The 15,562-nt window shown below is 34.8% G+C and overlaps 1 protein-coding gene and 1 pseudogene across 1 annotated transcript; one reads left to right on the top strand and one right to left on the bottom strand.

The window, feature by feature from the left end:
* The window catches only part of LOC143569765 (65-kDa microtubule-associated protein 6-like), a 30,948-nt pseudogene extending 20,896 nt beyond the window's left edge, over nucleotides 1–10,052 (top strand).
* A 514-nt stretch (nucleotides 10,053–10,566) lies between these two features.
* Nucleotides 10,567–13,979, bottom strand: LOC143570202 (putative amidase At4g34880). Its single transcript, XM_077055919.1, has 4 exons — nucleotides 13,771–13,979; nucleotides 13,465–13,710; nucleotides 13,185–13,380; nucleotides 10,567–11,018 (listed from the first exon to the last, which is right to left on the bottom strand). The coding sequence occupies exons 1-4, from the start codon at nucleotides 13,914–13,916 to the stop codon at nucleotides 10,662–10,664; spliced, it is 945 nt and encodes a 314-aa protein (XP_076912034.1). The 5' UTR covers nucleotides 13,917–13,979; the 3' UTR covers nucleotides 10,567–10,661.
* Between the last annotated feature and the right edge of the window lie 1,583 nt (nucleotides 13,980–15,562).

Genomic DNA, 15,562 nt, shown 5'->3' on the forward strand with positions numbered 1-15,562 from the left:
AAGTTTACGTCGCAATTAACATACGATTTTTAGTTACGGCTTACGAGAATGAAAAACTCGGTTTCTAGTGTAAAATGGTGAGATACATTTTATAGTTAATTTATATAATTTTTATTTAACTTAAAAAAAATTTTATAATTTTATTTTGATTTTTAATTGCTTAAAATGATTTATTAGTTATAAATAAATAAACTGTTATTAAATAATATATAAAAAAAACGTGACTGACCCGGGTTTCGAACCCGGGTCCGGAGGTTATTAGTTTCATGTTTAATTAACTGAGCTAGGCCTCATATTCGTTAAGGTCTTGGTTGTAAATATACATATATAGTATTACAGTTTAATGGTTTTATTTAATATTAATAATAAACAGATCATCAGAAAATAAAAAGAATGAAATAGCGCTTGACCCGGGTTTCGAACCCGGGTCTGTTGGATACATGTTATGTAGTTAACCAGTTGGGCTGTGAGTCATATTCGTTTTACATCTGAAAAACATTATATAATATATAATAATGAAAATTCATCTTCTTCCTTTATCAAGAACATAAACCCTATCAATCAATCAATAAACCCTAATTTTATCAATTGGGGTTTCTGTTCTATGTTGTTCAAATTATTTTAGGGTTATTGTTTATTGGTTCATCGACAATAATAAGCATATAACAATTACCTTTATACATTTTGGTTTGGCCGAGATTAAGTTTGCCGGAAAAGTTAACCAAGAAACTCCCAATTACAGAAACTCGGTGTATTAGAGGGGGATTAAGAGGAGTGAGCGAGTTCTAATGAAGGTTAGGGTCCTATTTATACTAGTGGAAGGAGCGTCTACGCATTAATTCCAAGGATTTGATTAACGAAAAATCCGGCGGGGATCGCGGGTTTAATTCACGCGGCTACAGGTTGTTATAACAAAATTAATGAGTTGGTTAATGTTTTACGACGACGGAGAAACGTTTTTATATAACTATTTTGCAAAAAAAATAGGTTTTACGGTGGTTTGACCATCGCCAGCGCCGCCACCGGCGGCCGGCCAGAAAAAAGGGGAAAGGAGGGGGGGGGGCGGGTAGGGTTTTGTTATAATATTATAATTTAAATATAATTTACAGTTTTAGCCCCAAAACTTTCAAGAACCTTTAAATGATAATATCAATACCTTCTAAGTTAAATAAAGTTTTCAAGTTTTACACTTTTAACCCTAAACTTAATAATCGAATTAAATAGTGTTCGGTTTTTGGATTATTTACGCGTTTATTCGTACGTTAAGGCTCGGGAATTTATAAACAATTGAATAACAACGAATAACGAATAATGAACATTAAATTTCGAGAATCACTTTATTAAAATATTTAATATATCGAAACGACCCAACGGGTCGGGTTTACAAATACGAAAACGAATCAAAGATTGACGAATGTCACAAGCAACATTGCTACTTTCTTTCTCGACTCGCTTCTTTTCATCAACTCGTTCTTGACTAATGCTTTCACGAACTCCAAACAAATCATTTGGAATCATTCCAAACTGAATATCCTTCACTTTCATAATCGGTTTCACATCATAATATTCACCCTTTTCATCTTCAAAGTTGTTAGGATTACAACATACCAGAAGCTTGATGTTGTACGTCCTATTCAGATTTCTCTGAATCTTTATCAACAATCTCTCTTTCTGATCATATAGCCTCAATATCCCAATGGCTATTTCAATCTTACATCCAACTGACCCAAGCTAAGAAGATTGGTCTTCAACTTAGGCATATAGAAAACATCACAAAACGTTTTCTCTTCACCAGACTTACTTACCGTAGTCACATTACCTTTACCTTTGATTTCGATCTCGGATCCATCACCAAACTTCACTTGACCTGAAACTCGTTAATCTAAGGTGGTAACAAACTATTTCTTCCCTGACATATGATGACTTGCACCATTGTCCAAGTACCACGTTCCTTCATTCTTTTCATCCTTTTCAGACACACAAGGGATAACCCTCTCTTCATTCAAACTTACTTTCTTTATTGAACAAAGAAGGATAAATATCATCTTCTTTCTTTGTTAAATTCACTTCTTCTTTCCCTTTACTCGGTTCTTTACATTCGTTCGAGTAGTGCCCAATCTTATCACAGTTGTTGCACGTTACATACTTCCTTCTGTCTTGCCATTCTTCTGGGTTCCTTTTCCGGCACCCTGTTCATCATTCTCACGTTCACCATTCCATCTTGGGTTCCCTCTTCCTCATCCATTGTATCTTCCACGTCCTCGGTAGTTTTCAACTTTCTTTTCGGTTTTGGTGAACATGATTTGACTTTGGGATGAACTTTCATTCACATTCTTGAACTTGTTTCTTTTATCATATGCCTTTAAACGTTAAACCACATATTCAAACGCCATTGTTTCAATGTCTGCGAGTAGCTCCATCAAAGAAAAAGGTAAATACTTATCCGGCATAGAGTTCAAGAATTTTCTTACCAAAACCTCCTCTTCAAGTACCGCTCCTAAGCTCTTGTACTTTGACTATACTCCACCCAACATCGCTGCATAATCATTAATACTTTTTGTCTCCCCATATTCAATCCATATAACTCGGTTCTTAGCATTTGAACACGAGCCTTTTGAGTTCTTTCTGCACCAAGATAACGAACTCTTAACGCTTCCCAAAAATCTTTTGGTTCTGAATACTTGGTCATCTGAAGCATCACGTCTTCAGGTAGGGTTTGGAAGAAAACACCTAACGCCATAAGTTTCTTTCTTTCTTCAATTCCTACATCCTTTTCTTTATCAATCGCATCATGCAAACCATTCGCACCCAATATAATTTTCACCATAACCGACCATGATGCGTAGTTGGTCGAAGTTAACTTCGGAGCTTGCAAAACAAAACCACCCATCAATTCTTTCATTGTTCCTGAGCTCCCTTCTTTATCATCGGCCATGCCACAATACTAACGCAATCGACGATGATTCAAACGGTTTTGCTTTTTTTTCTTGTTCTAGCGATGAACAAAAAAAATAATATATATGTGCTGTCTCAAGATTTTAAAGAAAAACCTCAGTCGCTAAAACTTATGAACACAAAAAAGATGGCATCTCCAAGGCTTGATTTGTTTCCCTTAGTTGCAAGTCACGACAAACATAACAAAACAAAATTTGTAATTCACGAACTTCTACGAACAACAAGCCTAAGCTCTGATACCAATTCTTGGCCCAGATGGATCAAACAATCAGATCAAACAAACGAACACAAGAAATTTGGGGTGACAACCCTCGACTCTTTTTATATAACCAAACGAACTTATCAAACGAATATCACGAACTTATCAAACATAAATGGAGAAGAGACTCATCTTGACTCACAATAAACAATAATCTAGACCCCTATTTATAAATCTACTAAACTTGTTATCCAAGACAAACCTAACTTGGAAACCAAGACAATCTTGTTCTAGAATAATCCATATTAAAATGAACTTAACAAAACAAACCCTCAAATTTGTTGATACTTCAAGATTAACCTTCCGGATTGACTCATGAAAATGTTGCTAGTCATTTTCAGAAGTACCGGTTGTATTTAAAACGGATGCGCTGTAATGATTCTGATGATAGTAATGGATACCGGCCGGTTCAGATGTCGTACTCGCAACAGGTTCATCATGTGTCGTACAATTCCACGGCCGTGCATCAGAGATGGTATGGTAATGGTAATCAGCATGGTATGAGTGCTAACAATAAATAGAAACTGTTTAGGGTTTCTAATTGGTTTATTAACACACGTGATATACTGATCGATTATTTAATCAATACTTTGTTGTTTGTTGCACTGGTTTCTCATAGTAATCATTCAGTTAGACACTCAAATTGTTGTTCTGTAGTGGTTTTTAAACACAAAAATTTTAAAATATGTGTTTTTACACTTTTGATCCATAATTTCCATATATAGTGGCAATGGTGTGGTGGTTGTCGGCAGGGAAGAAGGGTGGTCGTTGGGTGGAGAGGAATGTTGAATATATAATAAACAAAATTTTGATTTTATTCCTTGAATTTTTAAAAATGACATTTTTTACCCTAAATACTAACGAAGTTAGTGTCTCGTTACTCTGGGAGTGCCAGAAGAAAATATGTTAAAAGTTGGGAGTGATGGGGAACATTTCATAAGTTATAAGTGCTATCTACCAATGGGTCAAAGTTAAGAGTATTTAAAAACAATATCCCTTTTATAAATAGAGAATTATCATTACTACTTAGGCATTTTTAAAGTTAAAAAACCGTATTATTATATGATACTAGTCTAATTGGTTTTTTTACTTGTTCTAAAAGAAATTTTAAAAAGTTACAAAAGAAGCCGATGAAAAGAAAATTAATTTGTTATTTTGTTTTAATGAATGAACAAGTTTTATAAATTAAAAAAAAAATATTGTTGAAGATTAAAAAGGGACGAATGTGAAATTTGAAAGTTTTGAGAAAGGTAAGGATAGAATGTTATAATTCTTGATTGTTAGATAAGGAAATGGGTAAATATGATACTTTATTTGCAAGAAATTTTTGAAATTCACCCTTTCAGAAAAAACACTTCTTTTCATGTCTAATAGTTCTTACTAAAATGAGTTCATGTTTAAATGGGTTATTTTAAAAAAAAATATCAATTGACTAAAAATAATATTTATATCAAATGGAGCTAATTTTAAGTCGAGCCATCGTCTGTGTTGCAGTCTAATCGTATCCAAAAAGTTTTGATGCATGTGAACGAGGTGCATTTGATGTGCAACATTCTTGGGTCCATAATTCGGTGCATCCGAGCTTGCACAATAAAAGCCTCATGCATGCCACAAATATAAGCGATACCAAATTGGAAGGCCTTGAGAATGTCATTCTTAAGTTGAAAACAGAACGAAAAGACCGCTTTCAATAGGTATTGTTTGACCATATATTAGTCAAAGTTTTTATTGGAATTGGTACCACTAAACAGCTTGTAAACAGACCGAACTAACATGAATGAGACTTGTTGGTGTATGTTCGTTTGATTTTATTGAATGAACAAACAAAGCGAACACTTACCTAAACATATTTTTTTGCTCATCTTCGTTCGTTAAGAAAACGGATGCATCCATCTTTATTCGTCTAACATTAAAAACAAATGAATAATTCATGAAAATAAATTAACACAAATAGAAACCTGTTAAACTAAAAATATTTAAGTTTAAAATACTATATGACTATTCCTAAAATTAGTTTTAACGGTTTTAAAATCTGAAAATCAATTTGATTTGAAATTAGTAATTATGACAAATAATTTGCATGGACCTTTAAACCAATGTCGTTCCCAGGAATTTAAATGTCTCGACCGGCCAGAAATAAAAATGCATGTAGTCCTAATGAGTAATAAAATATATAAGTTAATTTCTTTAAATGACGATTAGCGTTATTTATTTTTAGGTTGGACCCAATAGCTTAAATGGATTAGACTTAACTGCATGGTTGATCGACATGGTTTGCATATATTGCATGCTTGATCCCCAAATTTAATTACAAACTTGATTCTTATAGTTGTAAACTTATTACTAAGGTGGTCCAGATGTATGAATTTTATAGCTACGGTGATCCTTACTTGCTAATGTCGTTAATTTTTTCAGTTAACTCTGTGTAAAATGACCAAACTACCCTCAATATTAATAATACCAAACTAAACACCACCACCATACAAATTCAGTAGAGAGGTGACAAGGGGCTACAAATTCAGTAGAGAGGTGACAAGGGGCTACAAATGTTCAGATCGAAAGCCACCAATTCAGCAAAACATTTATAGCCCCTTGTCATCTCTTTGCTGAATTGTTGGTGGTGGTTTTTAGTTTTACAGTGGGTTGGTGACTTGGTGGCAGTGTTTAGTTCGGTGTTATTAATATTGAGGGTAGTTTGGTTATTTTACATAGACTTAACTGAAAAAATTAACAATGTTAGCAGGTAAGGATCAATGCAGCTACAAAATTCATACATCTGGACCACCTTAGTTATAGGTTTACAACTATAAGAATCAAGTATGTAATTAGTTAAGTTTGGGGATCAAGCATGCAATATGTGCAAACCACAAGGATCAACCATGCAGTTTAGGTCAATAGATTATGGATAAAAAAACGTTTTGGACCCAATACATTTAAGAAGATTAAAATCCATGCCTATTTTATTAAAAATAAAAAAAAATACATATATAAAAGGGTTTGGGTCAAATAAAAATGACCTTTATCATGAGAAGTGTATAAATAACTAGAGTAATTATGTTAACATTAGAATAATTATTATTACTCTATAACTTTTGAACTAGAGTAATTATCATGACACTATTTTATTTTTTGTAACATAACTACTTTAGTTTAAAATAGTAATTACTCTAGTTATTTGTATGTTTAGTATGTTAATGTTATTTGTATTGGATCTCATCCCTATAAAAATATGCATACAAAAAAATTTAGACCCCAAAAATTACGTGCTTCGGCCGACCACCCGGCTCGCCCTACCCTAGGGCCGGCCTTGCTTTAAACAAACGAAAATGAACATTCACAAATTATTTGATATAAACAGACATAAATTAACGCACATAATTGTGGATATAAATGAACATAAGTGAACCAACATAAATGAACGAATATATGCGGACGTAACAAGACGTGTGTTTATGTCCGTTCCTTTAGTTAAACGAACAAAATTTTTGTTCATACTCGCTCTATTAATAAATGAACGAACATAAACAAACTTTCCGTCAAATAGTTCACTAAACGTCTAGTTCTTTTAAAGGATGTAAAGGTGGTTAAAAAAGGAAAGAAAATGTCAATTTGTTATACTTTTGGCAGGAATAAAATTCTAGCTTTCATAGTTTTACTTCAATAGCAAATAATCCTTTTACATAATAAAATTACAGCTGAAAGAAATTGTAGCATCCCTATTTGAACTTTGGAATATAATGGACACAACAAGAGAAGAAAAACACCACTTTTCTAGAATTGCATCCATCACTCGACTGTCGGAAGCCGATATTGTTGAACCGGGAGCTCTTGCAACCGAGATTATCCAACAGGTTTGTACCCATGTCTTCTTTTTTTTTCTTTGTTATAGATTAGCTTAATTGCATTATTAGTCATGGTAATTTAACATATTTGCCTATTGTTAAATTTTTAGAAAATGATACTGTTGCCATTTTAATTAGTCACATAAAATTTAAAACTATTAACTAAATTTCGAAAATATAATTAATATGAAAGTATACACTACGCTTGGAAAACGATTGCCAAAGTAAATCACAAGTTAAGAGTTAATTGTACAAGTAGTTTAATTAAGAACCTAAAGTTGTTACAACAATAACCATTGATGTAATTAGCTAAAATGGAAAAACTATCAATTTTTGAATTTAGCAGATGTTTTAACAAAAGTTAGTGTTAGACCCTTAACATGTGTATGTTGAAAATTATATATACCAAACCTATTACGCTTAAACTTTGTGAGCGTATAAGAGTGTACGCGCCGTATATGTTATACGACGTGTAACTTACACACCGTATTACATATACGGCGTGAATGTATGGTTTGTTTCTTGTATGCAATTTTCATTCCAAGATAACATAATTTTCCTCCCCCGCTTCATTTCTTCTTTTCTTTCTGTGCCATCATTCTTCAACGATTACAAACTTAGACTCCAAAACTATTATTTTTGTCAAACCCTATGTGTAATTAACTCTTTGTTTATTGGTTATACTATTACATAACAATTAATAGCATCATTCTTGTTAAAGGCTTCACAAGAGGTTGAGAGGCTAAATAAACTGAAAAGAAGCCGGATGAAAGAACTGGTCATAAAGATGAGGGTAGAATTGGAAGAATAATGTTTCGAAACGCACATCGAGCCTGATCCTAGTACAACTATTGACAAATCTAATGCAATGATAGATTCTGGTAAGCAATTTGTTATGCCAAGCAGATTGGGTAACAGGTCAAAATAAATGCTCTTTTAGTATAAGTTGGGCGGGTTGGGATGAACAATTGTTCCGTCTGTTTTTGTATTTTAATAAATAGAGTAATTTACAGTGTCCTTTAACTACGCCTGAATGTTGTGTCCTTTAAATCAGAATTATATAAAAAATGCCTTATACATCAAGTTATTTCCACTGGTATTTAGATTTTCTATTAGTTTTTTTTTTTTTAAATAACACTTATATCTCTACAACTAAATTGCAGGATTTGTAATTTTCAGATTCTTTTCTTATCTTTTTATTACTATCTTTTTTTTTTAATTCTTTTTATCACTTTTATTTTATAACCTTTTACTAAAATTTGAATTAATAATTAATCAACTTACTTATTTACAAAAATATGTTTTCATATTTCTTTATTTCTGTTTGTTTGATTAAGTAGTTTACAGTTTCACATTTATTATCATTTTAAAAAATCAATTTACAGAGCAGGGCCGACTCAACGAGTTTGAATGCCTAAATTGAAATGAAAATTTGTGGCCGTTTCATGACTATTGTGAAAAAATAAAAATAAAATAAAAAGTGCTTCCTTATTTGTAGTAGTTCTAGTTTATTTCCGTTGCATCTTTGTTGTATTTATAGCCGATTATGGCCATTTATAACACTTAAGCTTTTTGAGCAATTATCATATACCATTGAAACTCTTTCAATTGATATCAGAGCGAAAACAAAAAACTTCAATCACTGAAAAGAGTGCTGCGAGTATGAGTGATGAGAATATGAAGATACCTGTGTTCGATGGTCATTACAAACACTGGAGTGAAATGATGGAGAATCGTGCAAAACAACTTTGGAACCTAATTGATCCCGGAATCATTGAGCCAGCCGTAGGCATTGCCCAGAGAAAGAAGCTTGAAGATCTCAGAATCAAGGATTGGTTATTTTATCCGTGTTTTTGAAATCGTATAAATAAATTTGTTCAAAAAAACTTTATTTAAAATGTGGATATACGTTGGAATCGTATTTTATACGTGGATTATTGGTGTGATGGTCCCACTATATATTGTTTATTTGATTATTTTGTTATGATGGCCCCACTATTATCTATGTTATCAAATTTTGGATTATTAAAATCTAATTTTCATAATTTTTTGGTAGGATCCAAACTAGTTCAGTGGTGGAAGAAGTGGTCATATAAGTTTAAAACGGGCTGAACGAGCGCGAATTACCACCAAGAAGATTCCATGTATATATTTTCTTTCTTTTCTTAACATGTTTTCTTTCATAAGGTTGATCAAACCGTTATATACTTATGATCTATCGATTATAGCCATTGTGGATAACTTGATACGCAAAACTGTCAAATGGGAAGATGATAAAAATAAGTTGTCCTTTATGATGAGGTGAGTTTTACACTTTTAATGCATTGTAATATGATGCTTCACGTTTTTGTTTTGTTCTTCAAATGCTATTCGCCTATGGTTTATTTTATTTATTTTTATAAAAATTGTGGTTGGTGATGATTTTGGTGGAATATAAGCTTTCAAGACTACAAAAGGAAGAGGAAAAGAAGCGGATGGGGGTAATTTGTTCGACTAAATTTCTATCCTTTTTAAACGGTATTTAAAATATTTGGTTGAAAAACAAAGTAATATTGATTTTGGCACACAAAACATCAACGTTTTTATTAAAGAGTATTTTAGATCTGATACACAACGGAACAATTTTAAAACAACACAAAATTCCACTGGCAAATGCCTTTTGATTAGACGGCCCAGATTACTTATTAAGGGTATTTTTGTCATTTAACATGACTCACATTACATTTTTTGTGTAGGATCAAAAGAAGCTTAAAGACTTGCTACTTACAGAAAAAGAATCTATATATGGGTCCAAGCCGAGTCCAAGGAGAGCTAATAGTTTTAGAAAGGCAACAAATGGGACTTTGCCCACGACTCTCCATAGGAACTCGAATGGGAATCGAACTCTAAATCTTATGACACCGCGTTCATATTCAGGGCGTCACAATAACGAGTGCTTTAAAGAATTGAGAAAGTTGTCTACAGGACCACTTAACTTCAGAGGTCTCCTCCTCTAAGCTAAATATGTGATTAGAGCAGCAAAAAGATTGTGAATACTGGAAGGGTGTGTGATGTTGTAAATTAAGTTAATAGCCTTTTTAAGCCATTATGGTTTTATAAGGCATCTTGGATAATGATTTGTGTTTGAAGGATACGATAGATTTTTGCTTTTAGGATGGGGTATTTGCATAATAATAATCATAATCATATTACTTTATGGGTATAGTATTCGTCTGACTTTTACCGAATTCGTCATCAAATGAAGCCTCAATTGACGTGGAAACAAAAAGGATTTATCAAGTAGAGATAAGGCTGTCTACATCTTACCCTCATCAGACGGTTATACCCTACCACCCTACCATACCATAGCTTTGCTATTGGTAAGATTTATCGAGTACGCTGACGCCAAATTCATGATTAAAAGGTTACATTGTGATTAGAAAATAAATCTTTACAAATGAGAAACTATTCTGAATTCAGGAAACCAGAAGAAATCAAGAATTCTAAAGTATAAACAAACTTGCTTTTTCAAATAAATATATAATGAACAAAAAGCATAATACAACACACATCCAAATACATGGTGTCATAAATGATACAATTACAATATTTAAAGCAGATCACAGCTAATTCTTAATTACAGGAGGCTTTCTGCACTTGCTTGCTTGTTCAAACCCATATGCAATTTCTATCAATATTGGCTCTGACCCCTTTAAACCTCCAAAGCAAATACCATAAGGGGTCCCACTTTTATCATACCCGGCTGGCACACTGATTCCCGGGTATCCCCCGACCGCAAGAACACTAGAACTGCTCGAATATGGTGTTACTAACGCATCCAGTTTGTTATCATTCATCAACTTTTCAAACCCTAACTTTGATGCTCTTTTTAAATTTATTAATGCTTCCTTCTCTGACTTGCCTATGCCATTAGTTTTCTCAGCTGCCAAAAACAAGTCTTGAGGGTATTTATTTATCTTTTCCTGTACATAATACAATGGCTATTATGGGTCTTTAAAAACATTCTTTAATAATATTAATTTATTTCACATGCAGGAGCATCCAGTCCATTAAGTTGGCCCGGCCCAATTGTTTATTTTATTTATTAATAAAGTTGCTAGGTCTTTTGTTGAGACAGTTGATTGATTTTTAATAAAGAATTTGTAAGCTTTAAGCTTTGTTAACTGAATCATTCGGTTCGAATTGTTTGAATAGAATCATTGTGTTCTTTAGCTATTTGATTGCTAGTCTAAACTGCATCAGTTGGTATCAGAGCTTTTGGTTCTCAAATGGCTCGACATGAACGTGAATACTTGTTTGCTCGTAGATTCGCCGACAGAGGCAACGACATGAGTGTTTTCTATTCATGTGCCCGTGGAGAAGATCGACATCCTACTCGCAGAGTCACCGACCGAGGCAACGGTGGAGTCTATTCCGACCCACAGGATCTTAAGAAGATAAAACGACTCCGACAACGAGTCCGCGATCTTGAAGAGATCGAACAGCTCCGAAAACGAGTCCGCAATCTCGAGTTACAACAGGAGATGTGCATGACGGAAACCGAGTCAAGCACCGTCATCTGGGACGAAGGTGGTGACGGAGAGCAGTAGCCGTTTAGCCGTCATCCATACCTATTCTTTGAACCAATCTATCTGGAGGGTGTGTCGGAAGACGGACCGAAATTCGATTCAGACGGGTTTGAACCCGATGAGGGAAGAATGTGTGTTCATGCAAAAGGTTCTTGACGGGATTATTGTTCAAGAGGGAAAAAAGGAAGCACAAGGAGACGATTAAGATGGTGAGGATGCGATGGTCTCTGGTGGCACAATAGTAGTTAAGGGTGGTTCAGTGGACGGAGGAGATGAATCGTTCGTGAAGTCACCAACAATTCAGCCATGGGTAATGGGAAAATTGCAAACTGAAATGCCAAATTCTTCGGGAAGTGCAGATTTGAAAATTTAATTTGAAGATAATGGTTCGATTTTTGAACCAAAACCTTCGGAACTGATTAAGATTCAAACTGACGATAATATTATTGTTTCTAAATTTAGTGATGGCATGCAAACCAAGAAGAAAGAGAATGCACATGAGCCCATTGCTTTGTTCAGGCTAGACTTACGAAGCTCCTGTCCAAATATTTTTATCGATCAAGAAAACAGTTCGCCAAATGCTCCCTTCGACCCTGGTGGTATAGGTTCAGACTTGGGCAAGATGACCTGCGAGATTGAATTGTTTAGTTGGGTTGTTATAATAAAAAACCGAAATTGGGTTGATGTTCCGTTTGATTCGGGTGGCTTTGATCAGAAGGCAAAACTCGAGGACGAGTTTTTTTGAAGATGGAGAGTGTGATGCAGAATTATCTCTATATTTGAATTTTGATTTTTAATATCTTTTATTATTTTATGTTATCTCGTTTCCTAGTTTTATCTTTTTCCATGTTTAGTATAAATATGGATCCAAGGTTGTTTAGAAGTTTTGTGATTAAGTTTATTATTAGAAGAACATTGTTCTTGGAACTTCGGTTCAATTTATCGTCTTTTGATTAATCATGAGTCTCTCGAGCCATTGATCGCCTCCGAAACTGCATCAATTTCAACTATGAGAACACATTAAACGAGCTTGAGACTAAAACTAAGCTTGTGGAAGTAGAGGGGCTCAAGTGCTTTCCATTAAGGTGTAAACGCGCCAAGCCGCTCATGAGATACTCTAGATTGGCTAGCTAATAATTCGATTTGAGCTTTGTTTAAACGAGCCTGGGCCAGTTATTGTGCTTAAGTTGTCTCACGAGAGAGAACGAGCCTACTATTTATATAACTTTAACTTGATATATTGAATTTAGATTTATATAAGTATTAAAATAACTAAATAACGTATTTTATATTTTATACAAAAAAATAATAATAAATATATATATTTATATATATATATATATATATATAATTAACAAGTAATAAACAAGCCTAGCCCGAGCTGATCTCAGAAAACTACTCAAGAGCTGAGCTCAAGTTTTAGAAATAGAGCTTGAGCGAGCCTAGTCAATCTCTGGCTTGGCTCAAGCTCATTTACACCCTTACTTACCACTAGGCCACTCCTCAAAAGTTTATTCTTTATACACAAGGTCAACCAGTCAAGATGTGATCTTTACTTACCATATCTGCATGTTTCTCATTGAAGGCTATGACATCTGCTAAAGATCTAACAGGTGAAACCACGAGCTTCTTTAAATAAGCATTCAAAGCCATCTTGAATTCTGCTGTTAGTGCTATATCCTCCCCATTAAACATTGTAATTATGCGTTCGAAGTCGATAATTTCCAAATTTTCTACCAAGATAGCCCCGTTTCGTCTTGTTTCATGCAAAATTACAAGATAGAAACGTCACAAATAGATTTTAGAGACAAAAGATAAACAAAGGTTGTTGAATGTTCACCTTAATACATCAAAATGTTTCTCAAACTTATTCAACGTTTCGGTGTCATTACCAAATCCAAAGTAAGGATACTCCCTCATTACCCCTAATCTTTTTCCTTTGAGTCCACTTGAAACTAAGTGTTTTACATAGCCATCTTTTGGAATATACTTTGAAGCTTTTCTAGTTGCACGCGCATCATATTTATCAAAACCGACAATGGCATCAAGAACATACACAGCATCTGAAACAGTCCTACACATCGGTCTGTCTCGGAAAACGGTTAGCAAACTTGAATGGAAGGTGAGAATATGATTCTAGACTTACCCGACGGTGTCCTGCCTAGAGGAAATTGGAACGACTCCTGATCGGCTTGTGAGGCCCACGGTTGGTTTGATCCCGACAACCGAGTTGACACTTGAAGGGCATAGGATTGAGCCGTCTGTTTCTGTTCCCAGTGATACAGTAGCCATGTTTGTTGCAACTGATATAGCCGATCCGGTGCTTGAACCACATGGATCAAGGGTTGATACATATGGGCTCTTTGAGCAAAACGGGGATACCGTGTAAGGGTAATCTGGAAACCGGGCGGTTTGATGAATTGCGTCTGGGTTGACTTCGATTACGGCTTTGTAGATTTGGATTTGGTGGAGGTAGAATTGGACAAGATGTGAGTTTCTTCTGGGTGAAGGCTGATTGTGGATTCCGGTATGCTGAAATTAAAATTAGAGGGTTCACCGGCGTTCATGGTTTGGAATTATACAAACTATTATTATTACTATTACTCATCTTATTGTAGTTGACTTTGGATTACGACGCGTCTTTTAATTTTTAAGTAAAAGCTGGATGATGAAAAGTTTCTGTTGGGTTTAAAAGGTAACGGCCCTACGTTAGCACCGAAAACGCGTCTTCAACCCTGCGTTAGCACCAGAAATGCATTTTCGACCCTATGTTTTGTCAACAAGTTGCCGGCCATGAGATCCGGCAAGCCGTCGCCGGCGATGTGAACACAGGTGTCAGATATGGCAGCCCGGCGTTGACGTCGTGATATAAAATATCGTCGGCGATAAATGGCAGCGGAAACACATCGTCGACGACCTATTCCGGCCAAATTCCGGCCACGTGTCGTTCTCCGGTTCGTTTAGTAACACGTCGTCGGTATTCCCTAACACGTCGTCGGCGACAAGATAACTATGGGACAAAACTAGAAACTTGAATTTAGAGGGACAAAGTTGGAAACTCATTTTATAGATGGGCTATTTTGGGAATTTTCCCTTGTTTAAAAGGTCACAGTTTATTATTTTTTTCTAATATAAAAGTAAGACCTGAAAAATGTTTTTATAGTTTTAGAAAGTAAGCTAATATAACACCGTCCATCACCACCACCACCCACCGTCGGCCACCACCACCGTCTACTGTCACACCTGAAAAGACGTTGGAGGGTGACGTAGAATGTACGTACGGATCGAATATGTTATCGTTCAAGCCTTGAGGTGCGGAAAACAACAAGGACGGAAAAACACAAGAAATGTTAAGTCCATATTCATTAATATAGCAATGAATTACAGAAGAAATGACTTGACACAGCACTCTCTCTCTCTACTTTCTCTCTCTAGCAATTGACATTAATGACTAAAAGCTACTGTTCACTCATAAGTCATCCTATTTATAGGTTTGACATGAAAGATCATAAGGACGTATATGTTATCCGGCGCATAACATATCCATTCCTATGACTTATGCGCTACTATAGTTACATACAAAAATACATTTGGCATTAAACGCATACAAAGCATATTAAGACCCTAGCAATAGACATTATGCTCTAGCAAACTCCCTCTTGGATGTTGCTAGGTCTTGAATCTTCAATCAGCTTCAGTCTTTCATACCAAATACTCTTTCTCTGTACTCTCGCCTCATATCTTCCCATGAACGTTTATCAGAAGGCTTCTGGTTGGTAGGAATTGAAACACCAATACCCTTATACTGAAATTTCGACCATGAAGCACTTGTTACATTCTCCTTAATCTGACGTTCACATTCCTTCTCTTTTCTTTTCTCTTCTTCACCCAGTTTCTTCCACTTACTTTTCCCTACCTGACCTTCATGTATATATCTT

This window comes from Bidens hawaiensis, unplaced genomic scaffold (assembly GCF_021521415.1).
Source record: "Bidens hawaiensis isolate Kalapana, Puna unplaced genomic scaffold, B.hawaiensis_p1.1 tig00001269_1, whole genome shotgun sequence".
NCBI classification, from domain to species: Eukaryota; Viridiplantae; Streptophyta; class Magnoliopsida; order Asterales; family Asteraceae; genus Bidens; species Bidens hawaiensis.

Bases quoted from the DNA above. Each gene is read 5' to 3' on its own strand.
- LOC143570202 (XM_077055919.1), bottom strand. From the start codon at position 13,916: ATGGCTACTGTATCACTGGGAACAGAAACAGACGGCTCAATCCTATGC. The intron at 13,381-13,464 runs GTGAACATTCAA...GCATGAAACAAG, and splicing joins AAACATTTTGATGTATTAAG to ACGAAACGGGGCTATCTTGG. The intron at 11,019-13,184 runs GTAAGTAAAGAT...TATTATGTACAG, and splicing joins ATGAGAAACATGCAGATATG to GAAAAGATAAATAAATACCC.